This window comes from Elephantulus edwardii, unplaced genomic scaffold (assembly GCF_000299155.1).
Source record: "Elephantulus edwardii isolate Elephantulus edwardi_28Jun2011 unplaced genomic scaffold, EleEdw1.0 scaffold00070, whole genome shotgun sequence".
Classification (NCBI taxonomy): domain Eukaryota; kingdom Metazoa; phylum Chordata; class Mammalia; order Macroscelidea; family Macroscelididae; genus Elephantulus; species Elephantulus edwardii.
The window spans coordinates 560032-573359 of record NW_006399820.1 but is presented as its reverse complement, the minus strand read 5'-3'; the positions used below and the strand labels follow the sequence as shown (position 1 = coordinate 573359).

The window sequence follows — 13328 nt, the reverse complement described above, 5'->3', positions numbered from 1 at the left end:
TTAGGGCTGTTGTGCATAGGGTCGCTATGAGTCGCAAAGGACTCGACGGCACATAACAATAACAACTACCTATCTTGGGAGGGACTGGAGAGCATTATGCTAAGATAATTAATTCAGTCCCATAAGGAGAAATATTGTATAAGACAATTATTGTAAAATGGATACAAGGTGGGCGGAGGGGGAGTGTGGGAGCAAAGGGCTGTGGATGGGTGGGTGGTAGAGGTGATTTAGGGTCCCACAATTTGATGGGTGGAAGAAGGGGTGAATGAAGTAAATAGGAAAGATCTGGTGTGAAAAACAATGTATATGAAATTTATAAATAAGTCAGTATTAAAAAACAAACAAACAAAAATGCCTTATGGGGAAATTCTACACTTTCACATTGAAAAAATATCATTTGTCAAAACCAACTCAATGAAATACAACAGCATCCTCATTTAAGAAACCTTGGTGGTACAAATAATTGGTTGACTAAGCACTGGGCTAAAAATGTGGCTACTTCAAATTCATCTAGTGACTAGATCAAGACAGACCTTATAAGCGTTTCCCGTTAAAATCATACCTAACAAAGCATAACGGGGCAGTTCTACCTTGTAACACATAGGCTAGCCATTAGTAAAGCCAACGAAGAATAATTAACAACAATAAAAATCCTATTTATATTTGGAAATCTTTCTTGTTCAGGTGTTGTAACAAAAGTGAATTTCTTCAGTTTGAATTTGCTCACTTACTAACTACCAAGGAGTCAGTTCTAACCCTCAATCATATTTCCAAGACTGTAAATCTCAATGGGAGAAGACTGTCCATCTTTTACCCAAAGAGTTGCTGGCAGGTTCAAATGACTAGTGACTTTGAGCTACTAAAAGAGTTCAGCCTAAAAGGTTTACAGTACAAGTTCCTATAGACATATCATCCATCAGTGAATGAAAGTTCTGATTAGAGATTAATTGTCCAGGATTGCAAAGAAATTTAAAGGGGCACTCAACAAGGACGAGTGTGTAGTGCATAGCTTGTTTTCTGGTCTTGAAAAGTTCCTTTCCCTTTTCATACCTTCAACTTTTTTAAGTTGTACTTCTTTTCTTACCCAGTCCCTACTTTGGCAATATTCTGCTTAATATTTATACTTCTTCTATTTCTTTTCCTTCTCCAATACAACTCAGGTTTCTTCCTCCAAAATCCTCAGTGCAGAAGCCTGTCTAAGCAGATTGTTATCAGAAAGCGCTGTTATACTTTTTTGCCTAATGCCAGTATAAATTTCAATATATTAGAAAATTAAATATAGAAAACAAAGCTATACATGTGCAAAGATAAGCAGAAGTGCAAGTCTTTACAACCATAAAAGAATGTTCAGTTTGACTACATAAATATGTGGTTTTTTTAAGCATACACACAAATACACAATGACAAAATATGTAAAATTAAGTAATACATAACAACCCAGGAGAGAAAACAGAAGGTCATGTAACAGAAAAAGGAACAATCCCCTTAAATAACTTTTTTCAGCATGAATCAAAAGAAGACAAATAATGCAATTAAAAAAACCATTCAAGAACTCAGTGAGAGAATATTGTTGGATTACACTGTAGTCCTGGTGATTATATGTCTTTACCTGCTGTTGCTATGGTGCAGATACTGCTTCGTTCTTGTGGAGGACACCATTTTTCCCAAAGTGCGTACTGACCCCCAAGTGCTGATCCCTAAAATAAAAATTGTAATAATTTTTGAGCTGTTATGTCATGGGCAAATTTATATTCAACTTAAATTTATAAAATGTCTGGGTACCTGGCATATGCCCTGGACTATTCGAATTACAATAAGAAAAACGAGTCCAAGATTAGCTGCCAGAGGGTTACAAAGAGTCGTAACTGAAGATCCAAACAAAGCAACACCAACCACCAGCTTTGTTCCTACTCTTCCAGCCAAATATCCACTGGGAGCCAGAGTTAATAACATGCCATAGTTGGAAGAACTAAAGATGATTCCCTGGATTTGAGGACTCCAATTATACACAGGGACCTTAAAGAAATAAAGAAAGTTGTAGTAAGCTACTTAGATTTAGGTTCTTGCTTTTCTTAAGAAATCTCTTTAAATCTTTCACTTTTTAGAAATCAATATTTTTTAAATATTTTTTTACATGTAAACTTTGTAAAGAAGAAAATTCCAGACAAAAAGTAGCAACAAGAAGTACATCTTCAGCTTTCTTCCCTTTAGACCCCGCTCAGCCTCCTTTCCTTTCCCTGAGAATCCATCCCTGCAGGAATAATATGATCTCCAGCGAAGGATGTCCAAAGTGCAAAATGCAACTTTGAATATCTTATTGAAACATTAAATGACAATTCACTTAAAAAAAAGAGGGTATGTATTAAATCCTCATTTCTTACCCGTGCAGGAAGACTCTCTGAAGGTCCATGTGGGTCATCAGATGAGTTCACAAGAAGTTCTTCAGAAGAGATGTTGACCTGAGATTGATGAGTTGTGCCATTGACCATGGCTACCATGGTAATATTTATGATAGTGGCATGTGTCATCAAAATGAAGTTGCAGATATGTAAAATGTAAGCCATTCCATAGCGGACAGTACATAGGCTTTGAACTGGAAGGAAATATTATATTAGTTATATTAGTGATTATTAATTTTGTACTTTTTTACAAGTAATGCTATCAAGAGTACTACAGACTATGTTGTCGTTATGTGCCGTCGAGTTGCTTGCGACTCATAGCGATCTTCTGTACAACAGCTCTAAACCCTGCTCTATCCTGTGCTAATCGCACTGCCTCTGACACACCCATCCCGATTACCCCAGTTACTAAATCAATCCACCTCACAGAGGGTCTTCCCCTCCTATGCTGTCCCTCCATCCTCCCAAGCATGATGTTCCTCTCCAAGGACCTGTCCTTCCTTACAACATGTCCAAAATATGTCAGATGAAGCCCCAGAACCCTTGACTCCAAGGAGAAGCCTGGTTTAACCCTCTCTAGGATGAATCTGTTTGTTTTCTTGGCAGTCCATGGTATATTCAATACTCTTCTCCAGCACCACAGCTCAAAGGCATCAATTCTCCTTCTATCCTCCCTAGTCATTGTTCAACTCTCTGATGCGTAACAAGTGATTGCAAAGACCATAGCCTGTATCAGACGCACCTTAGTCTCCAGAGTGACACCATTGTTCTTCAGTACCCTGGAGAGGTCCCTAACAGCAGACTTTCCCATCGCAATATGATTTTTTTATTTCCTGGCTTCTGGTGCCAAGAGTGTTGACCGTGGAACCAAGCAAACTAAAGTTGTTAACAATCTCAATCTCTTCACCATCCACCCTGATGCTATCAATTGGTCCAGTGGTGAGAATTGTCTTCTTAACATTGAGCCTCAATCCATACTGAAGGCTGCAGTCCTTGACCCTCTGCAGCAAGTGCTTCAGGTCCTCCTCAGTTTCAGCAAGCAGGGTTGTGTCATCTGCATAATGTAGATTGTTAATAGATCTTCCACCAGTCCTGACACCACATTTCTCATAGATCCCAGCCTCTCAGATAATCTGTTCTGCATAGAGGTTGAGAAGGTATGGAGATAGGACACATCCCTGGTGTACACCTTTCCCAATTTTGAGCCAGTGATATGTTTTTTATCTGAAGACAATTTCTCTGAATTTGTGACTCAAATGAAAGGTCAGTTTTCAGAGCCTGTGAGAGCAGTCTCTTGTAGGGAAGTCAGATCCAGGTGCTCTGGATTAAAGGCAGGTTGATTGATGGGTCATGTAGGCACAGGTGTCGAGCCAAATGGTGTGGGGCAGGCAGGGAGGTGAAATAATCACCAGGGTGTGTCAACCACTTGACGAACCTCACTCAGACTTTAGCTGCCCAGGTGTGCTCACAGTTGAGGTCCCTGATCAAATTCCATCTGTCCATCTCCCAGTCAGAAGTTCTCACTCAGTGGCCCCTACCCAGCAGCACTACCCAGTACCCTCGCCCAGTGGCCCCTGCCTGAGCAGAGTCCTGGGTCTAGCAGGACCAGTGAAGACTCAGTCAAATTTCTGTAAAGCAGTGCGGGTTTAAGATTCTGTGGTTCCTAAAACTATTTGTATCAATAAAAGTTCTTTTTAGAATTCCCATTGTCCACATGTCACACAACAGACCAACTGGGTCTTAGTGGGGCTTAAGAGAATTCAGTCAATTTCCCCACCAAGGTTACCCCTTTCAGATAGGTCCCTCAGAAGCTCAGCTTGCAGTTTCCGGCTTTTGCCGATCTGCAGTGCAGACAAAAATGTGGCCCAGAATGCAACTGAGGCTATGTGCTTGTTCTGAGTCTAATCCAACAAAAGTTCTGATTAAAATTCCTACCGTCCACATCACACAACAAACCCACTGGGTCTTAGTGGGGCTTAAGAGAATTAAGCCATTTTTCCCACTAAGTTTTCTCCTTTGAAGTGGGTCCCATAGAAGCTCATCTAGTGGCTTCCTTTTTTGCCGAGTCCGCGCTGCAGCTGTGTTCTTACAGTTCCAATACTAGTTTCAAAAAAAGTTATGATTCAATTCTTATTGCCCACACTGCACAACAGACCTGATAGGTTTTAATGGGGCTTAAGAGAATTCAGCCAATTTCCCCACTAACCTTTTTCCTTTCAGGTGAGTCCCAAAGCAGCTCAGCTTGTGGGTTCCAGCTTTTGCCCGGTCAGTGATGGAACCGAGGCATGGCAGGGCGTTAACTTTTTATAGCTTCTAAAATAATGTGTTAACAAAAGTTCTGATTCAAATTCCTACTGTTCATGTCACGCTGTGATGGTCAGTCTCTATGGAGTGTGAAGTAGTCTCTAGTGTCCCGTCTTTATGCAGCTTGCTATCCCTCTGGCTCTTCAAACTGTACTCTCCACTGCCATCTTCCCTCCTCCCAATTTTGAACCATGCAGTGTTTCCCTGCTCTGTTCTGATGACTGACTGCCTCTTGGTCTAAATATAGGTTTTGCATTAGCACGATCAAGTGTTCTGGGATTCCCATTCTTCTCAGAGTCAGCCATAGTTTGTTATGATCCACACAGTCAAACGCTTTTGCATAATCAATGAAACATAGATAGACATTCCTCTGGTATTCCCTCCTTTCAGCTAAGATCCATCTAACATTAGCTACAATATCCCTAGTACCATGACCCCTTCTAAATCCAGCCTGACTTCTGGCAGTTCTCTGCTAATATGCTGTTCCAGTCATTTTTGGATAATCTTCAGTAGAATCTTGCTTGCATGTGAAATCAATAAGATTGTTCTATAGTTTCCACATTCTGTTGGGTCACCCTTCTTTGGAATGGGAAGAAATATCGATCTCTTCCAGTCAGCTGGCCAAGTGGTTGTTCTCCAGATTTCTTGACACAACTTGGTGAGCACATCCAGGGCAACATCTATTAGCTGAAATACCTCAACTGGTATACCACCTATTTCTGGGGCCTTTTAATTTAAGTAACATTGTAAGTAACATTGAGCTTTGAAAAGAAGAATCAAAAAGGTAATCACTTACTGACCCCAAAAATCCTTTTACATCATAGCTCCATAGACCTTGTTTGGAAAAGTGGAGGTTCAGTGTAAGAGAGAAAAACCCTCAATGAGATAGAGTGGAACAGTGTCTCCAGCAATAAGCTCAGGTGTGTTGGGGATGATAAAAAAGGTACAGAATAATAAAGATAGGGTAGGATTTAGATAGGTGGCTCATAGGGTCACTATGAATTATATTTGACTCTACAACACTTAACAACAACAAGAACCAGAGATCTTGAGTAGCTCTGGGGAGTTCTGTTGTTCTTGTTGCTATGTCTCGCCTATTCCCATTTTGTGTGTTATAGATGATGAAACTGCTCTAAAATAAATAGATAAATGGGGATGTATGTGCATACGCACACATAGATATATACAGATGCATATAAAGTAAGTATATTTAAACATATAAAAACATATAAATAAATATATGTGTATGTACTTTGTAGTTGTTACTATTGTTAGTTGATAGCTTAACCCACTAGCCACTTCATAGTAGCAGTGTGTTTCCATAAAGATTGTAGCCTTGGAAACCCATTGGTACATTTTTACTCTTTCCTATAGAAACATTACTGGACAGAATGAACTCAATGACAGCAGGTGTGGTTGTTTATGGGACTCTGATGGAATGATCCGTATGGAAGTGCAGTACTAACCCAAAGACAGCATCTCTCTGGCAATTTGAATACATCAGCAGCTCCATAAGATAGAGATGAGCAATCTCCTTCCATGCAATAAACTCCTTCTAGAGGATCACCTATGATTTTGTTCCGTCGGAGAGCAATGAGAGTGAGAGAAAAAGATTATATATTATATGTCACAATTGCTGTGTGCCATGAAGTCAGAACTGACCCAACAGCTGACCTTGCAGTCAGTTTTCAGAGGCAGTTAACACACAGGAAGAGAGTATTCATCCTTCTCCAGTGGAGATCATTCAAAAATGTCTAGAACAGTACGCAGTTCAAGAACTACCAGAAGTTCAAGAAGGATTTAGCAGAGGCTGTAGCACCAGGGATACAATCGCTTATGTCAGATGGATCCTGGCTGAACATAAGGAATTCCAGAAGAATGTCTATGTGTGCTTTATTGACTATGCAAAGACATTTGACTGTGGGGATCTTAAAAAGTTGTGGCTGACATTGAGAAGAATGGGAGTCCCAAAGCACTGAAATGTGCTCATGCAGAACCTATACCTGAACAAGGAAGCTGTTGTGTAAACAGAGCAGGGGAACACTGCATTGTTTAAAATTGAGAAGAGAATGTGTCAGGGTGATATTCTCTTTCCACACCTATTCAATCTATATGCTGAGCAAATTATCAAAGAAGTTAGACTCTATGAAGAAGAGTGTGGAATCAGGATTGGAGGAAGACTCATCAATAAGCTGCATTTTGCAGATGACACAACCTTGCTTGCTGGAAGAGAGGAGGAGTTGAAGCCCTCGCTGCCAAAGATCACAGAATGCAGCCTTCAATATGGATTGTATCTCAATGTCAAGGAAAAAAAGATTCTTACCACTGGACTGGTAGACAACATCATGATGCATGGAGAGGAGATTGAAACAGTCAACAGCTTCATCTTGCTTGGATTCACAACGCCTCAGGAAATAAGGAGACACATTGCACTGGGACAATCTGCAGTTGGAGACCTCTCCAAATTATTGAGGAGTAATGCTGTCAGTTTAAGGTGCATCTGATACTGGCCGTAGTCTTTCTGATCACTTGCTATGCAGCAGAGAGCTGGACAATGAATAAGGATGACAGAAAAATAATTGACGCCTTTAAGCTGTGGTATTGGAGAACACTGAACATCCCATGGATGCCCAAAAGAACAAACAGGTAAGTCTTGGAGAGGGTGCAGATGGAGTTTTCTTTGGAGGCAGAAATAATGAGGCTTTGCCTCTCATATTTTGGGCATATTCCTAAGAGGGCCTATTCCTTTGAGAGGGACATGATGTTGGGAAGGGTGTAGCATCAGTGAAGGAGAGGAAGATCCTCAAACAGGTGGATTAACATAGTGACTACCTCATTTGGTCCTTGTGTGTCTGTGTCAGGAAGTATGAGAATGGTGCATGATAGAATTCAGATCTTTTGTTCATAGGTCGTTATGAGTTGTACTTGACTCAACAGCACCTAACAAAAATAAGAACACCACCAATGGAGCAGCTGGTGGATTCAAACCAAGTGCCTTTGGGATTTCAGTGCAGTTTCTTACCACTAGGCCACCAGAGCTATATTTAAAATTTTGGAATGAGAGGTTGCTTATTATTATTGATTATTTCACTCACATGTCTTCAAGCACTAAAGCAAACTTTCATTTAAGTTTTTCATTAAATTCATCAAAATGTTTCTCAATGAAACGGACACCCTAAAATTATGTGTGTGCATGTTTTTTATACACACAAGCACACATACACACTTTTAAAAAACCTCAAATTCCTTGCCATGGATCAAAACAAATTTAAAGCTGATCATCTAGATGGGTTTTGGGAGGCTGTTAAATACACAGGAAGAGGTACCTATCTTTCTTTTGCAGAGCCCGTAACTGGTTTGAGCCACCAGACAGGTGCTGCCTTTGGGCTATTAGCACAACTCCCTATGGACTACAGAGAAAGAAGTATAGCATTTAGATAAAATATATTTGAATAGTTTATTTATAGAATAAGCTACATTTTTATTTCAAAGACAGATGGTTTTAAAATATTTTTCTCTTTCCCAGAGCTGAATGTATTATCAAAGGAAAGTAATACATGGAGCTATCAGCATTTGTGATTGAAGTTAAAGAACAAAATCTGAAGAATTAGATCATTCTATGCCAAAATGTCATATATGCCTCTTTGGTAAGCAGAAGACACCCTAGCTAAATACATTTAGTAGTCTAATTTGGAGAACAAATAGGAACTGTGAAGCAGGAAACCATATTTACCTTGTCTTTAATTTATTTTCAAGATTTTAGTCAGTATACCTCTTTGGAACTCTTTTCATTCCCTTTACTTTTTTTCCCAATGCTACGATAAAGATCTTTTTGACAAAATTTGAGTAAATAAATTAAGTACATGTAGTTGAACTCTTTCTCTAGTGTGTTGAAAACTAACTACTCTTCCATCACATCTAACTTAACAGAGCTAGGCTCTTCTTGACAGGAAAGCCTGGAACTGTGCAGCCCACCTTGTGTCTGGATTGATGATGGCAATTTTTTGAGATCAACATTGGGGTCCTATATAATAGATAAGACCTGCCTCACAAGATTTGCTGAACTGCAGTCTATAGGGATGCAGATTGTCTCATGTCTTTTTCCTCAGAGGTGCCGGTGCATTTGAACCACTAATCTTTCTGTTAACAGTGGAGCACTTGACCACTATATCACCTAACTATTTGTAGTAGGAGCTATAGGATAGATAAATGCATCCTATTTAGGGGAAACATCAAGGAAATGAGTTGACCACTTTTCTAACTCATTTCCTCCAGTCCAAATTTATAACTTCATTAATCATTCAAAAGTGTCCATAAAACTTTCCCAATATTTAGGTCTTGGAACAGACCCATAAGTGAAGCTACTCCTGCTTTAGGGGAGTTCACTTTCCAGAATGGAGTACACATTTGGAAAACAAAGGAATAAATCACATAATATGTTAGACAGCAACATGAAACAGGAAAAATAAATTTGTAATGTAGTGTCAGAGCCAGTCATGATATCTAGGGAAAGAGGCAGTAGTCTATGGGAAAGGCATGAGACTGAGCAGAGAGTGCCATATGTGTTCAAAGACGAAAAAGAGGTGAATATCACAGAATTAAGTGATCCAGAGGTACAAGAATGTGTCCTGGGACCTTTAAAGTCAGATGGGCTATGAAGTGGAATGGGGATAATCAGAATATTTTGAATAAAGGAGGAGCATGGATCTACTTCCATTTTGAAAGGACTTTTTTGGCTCTTGAATTGAGAAAAAATAATAAGGTGAAAGTCTATTCAGGAAGTTATAGTTCATTAGTTTTTGTTTCACTAAAAGGAAATTGATTGACTACTGGTCAAAATTAAAAAGTCTAAAATTAACCCCTTGAGCTCTCATCCATAGTCTTCTCCAGTTCTATTGATAAACATTCTCTCTTTTCTAAACACTTCAGAATTATTCATTATCACTTTCTTTCACATCTCCCACTAAGTCTGTACAAAAATTACGATTATCTTTATATTCAAAATGTATGTAAAACTCAACTAGTTATCAGAGTTACTGGTCTCATTTTGTTTAGAGCCCCTCCATGTGATTCCAAGGTGCTCTGGTGGCCTAGTGGTAAGGAACTATCTGCCAATGTAAAGATATGTAGTTCAAATCCAGAAATGATATACAATTCAAATTCATCATCTGCAAAGTATTATAATGAAATGTGCAAAGAACTGGAGTCCAAAAATCAGAAGGGCTGAACTCGCTGGGTGTTTCTTAAGCTGAAGGAACTAAAGAACAAATTCAAACTGCAAGTTGTAACACTTAACAGTGCTGTGGGCAGAATACTGAACGATCCAGGAAGAATTCAAAGAAGACGGAAGGAGTATACAGAGTCACGGTATTAAAAAAAAAAAGGGAAAAAAAGGTTGACATAGAAGAATTTCAAGAAACAAAATATGATCAAGAGGCAATGAAATGATTGAGGAAGTGAGGGCTACTCTAAAGGAAATGGTAAAAATAAAGCCCCAGGAACTTATGGAATATCAATTGACATGTTTCAACAAGCAGATGCTGCCCTGAACATATTTATCATATTGTGCCAAGAAAACTGGAGGACAGCTATCTGCCCAACTGACTGGAAGAGATCAATACTTTTTCCCATTCCAAAAAAAGGTGACCTGACAGAGTGTGGAAAATATCATGCAATAGCAGTCACATCACAATCAAGAAAAATCCTGCTGAAGATTATCCAGGCTGGAGACTAAGGTGTGCCTGATCCAAGTTATAGTCTTTGCAATTATGTGCTATGCATCGGAGAGTTGGACAGTGACTAGGGATGATAGAGAATTGATGCCTTTGAGCTGTGGTGCTTGAGAAGAGTGTTGAATATGCCAAGGACTGCTAGGAGAACAAACATGTTTGTCCTGGAGAGGGTGAAGTCAGAATGTTCCTTGGAGTCAAGGATTCTGAAGCTTCATCTCACATACTTTGGGCATGTTGCAAGGAGGGACTCGTCCTTGGAGAGGGCCCTCATGTTTACGAGAGTGGAGGGACAGCGCAGGAGAGGAAGACCCTCAGTGAGATGGATCGATTCTGTGTTTGGGGTGGTGGGAATGAGTGTGTCAGAGACAGAGAGGTTAGCACAGGATAGAATGGCGTTTAGGGCTTTTGTACATAGGGTCACTATGAATTGCAAGTGACTCGATGGCACATAACAACAACAACAACATATATAATATATGTATTATATATAATAGAATGTGTATATATATAACTTTTGTATCAATATAAAATATCTGTATCTATCTATCTATCTATCTATCTATCTATCTATCTATCTATCTATCTATCTATCTCTCCTGTTATGTACTATTGAGTCAGAAATGACCCATAGCTAACCCTTTAGTGGGTTTTCAGAGGCAACTAATTATATGGAAGGAGATTGTCCATTCTTCTCCTGCAGAGCAACTGGTTGACTCAAATCACTTGCCTTTAGGATTGCTGCACAGTTTCTTACCACTAGGTCACAAGAGCTTATATGTTGTTGATTGCCTTTAAGTAAAGCACGACTCATAGCAACCCTATGAACAAAAAGCCTGAAGCTTATATATATATATATATATATATATATTTGGGGTATAAATAAATAAATACATCTATTTGGGGTACAAATATATATATATGGGGTATAAATATATATATTTAGGGTATAAATATATATATTTGGAGTATAAATATATATATATTTGGGGTATGAATATATATATATTTGGGTATGAATATATATATTTGTGCTAATGGGGTAGGCATGTCAGAGACATTTGCTCAGGATTGGGCAGTGTTCAGAGCTATTGTGTTTAGGGTTGCTATGAGTCATAAGCCACTTGATGACACATAACAACATAACATAGACAATATGTTGTTGTTGTTAGGTAGGTGTCTTAGCACTGACTTTTATTTAGAGTGATCCTCTCACTTCAGAAGATAATCTTGCTAGATACTACAGGATCCTCACAACCCTTTCTGTGCATAAACTTTTAATGCACTTATTATGTCAATCCACCTTGAAGGTCCCTTTCTTTTATGATGACCCTTTATTTGCATAAAATGTTTCTTCAGAAACTGGTCCTTCCTGATAACAAGGCTAAAATATGTGAGACAAACTTTCACAATCTTTGCTTCTAATGAGTATTGTGGCAATACAGAACTATATAAAAGATGGATGGGAAAATTAAAGTAAATCAATAAAACATAGTAGCTGAATGAGCTAGTGAACTGTGGGATTTTTTAATTTCTTGACCTTCAATGTTGCTGTAATTACTTTATCATAGCTTATTAAACAATAGAATTATGCTTATAATATTAAATGCAATATAAAGCAGTATGTACAATAGCACAAACTGACAACTGTGAAGCAATTATCAAGACCGCATATGTATACAAGCAAAGATAGAAGGTAATCAACAAAAAATAACAGGCTTTTCAAAGCAAACGTGATATTAGTTCCTATTATCAATTTTCAAAAGGTACATTAATTTTATTTTAAAAGAAATCCACAACTCAAAAGATACAAATTATTTTCTTTATAAAAAAAATTGCACAGAAAGAACCACCCTAAAATCCAAAGTCCAAGCAGGTAAGGCTGAGCTTACCTTTCCTGGGAATGAGCTCATCCAACTGCAAATCTTGAGTGTGTATACTCTCCTCTGTTGTGGGGCTCAGCTTTGTCATAGTGACTGTCTTTCTTTCTTCTCACCTACTGACTGGTTTTTACCTACAAAGGATAAATGGAATCCATGGGGATCAATTGAGAGAAGAGTTCTTTGAAATACATAGTGAGCACCAAAAAGCTGAACCAGTCCATGTCAATAAAATATTGCGACACTCAAAAAACCTGTAACACAATACACCAGGTATGTTTGAAAATGTGTATTACTTATGATCTAGAATGTTCACCATGAACTTGTTTAAGAGCACTAGTTCAAGAAATAGTTCAAGCTTTGAAAACTGGTTCAAGGCATTCCCAGATTCATGATTTATCTATTGTGTTATGTGCCACCAAGACCAAATTTCTGTGTTTCTCTTTCCCTATCTGTTAGTAATTATTATTAATACTTTTTCTCTTATTTCATTGACTAAAATATTTGACACTGTATTTCATAGAAATTGTAAGAATGAACATCCTTCCTTTGTTCTTTTAGTTAAAGAGAAAGTTTAAATTATTTTTTTATAAAATATAGATTATAATCCAGATTAATAACAGAATACAGTCAAGATAGCTCCCAAAATGTACATGCAGGCATGGCATCTCAGCCTTGAGTCTTCAGTTCAGTGTTCCCAAGTTCTCATTCCTGCCAATATTGGCTTCCCATCTCCAGTTGTCCAACACAGTTTTCAGTCCTGCCTATATTGTCTCTCCTCTCTTAAGGTCCCATCTCACTCCAGGTCTCCAGTTTACCATAGATGTTGCTGCTGTCGGAGTAGTTGAAGCAGGAAGGGCATCCTACGTTTTCTTGATTTCTCTTCAATAGCACCAGAAGATCTGTCTCTCTCTCTCCTGCTGGCTTGCTCAATTCAATGGTGAGGCTAGCCAATCCCCTTGTAGATTGTTGAGACTGGCCAATTCCCTTGTAGACAGTCAATTCCCTTAAGGATA

The 13328-nt window shown here is 38.6% G+C and overlaps 1 protein-coding gene across 1 annotated transcript in view; it reads right to left on the bottom strand.

Annotated features, from left to right (window-relative positions):
• Nucleotides 1-12403, bottom strand: part of LOC102856463 (sodium-dependent phosphate transport protein 3-like) — a 55522-nt gene extending 43119 nt beyond the window's left edge. Inside the window, exons 1-4 of the mRNA XM_006888641.1 lie at nt 12325-12403; nt 2382-2593; nt 1783-2016; nt 1610-1697 (exon numbers count right to left, since the gene is read on the bottom strand). Coding sequence (XP_006888703.1) covers nt 1610-1697; nt 1783-2016; nt 2382-2593; nt 12325-12403 — 613 coding nt within the window. The remainder of the gene's footprint in view (nt 1-1609; nt 1698-1782; nt 2017-2381; nt 2594-12324) is intronic.
• Between the last annotated feature and the right edge of the window lie 925 nt (nt 12404-13328).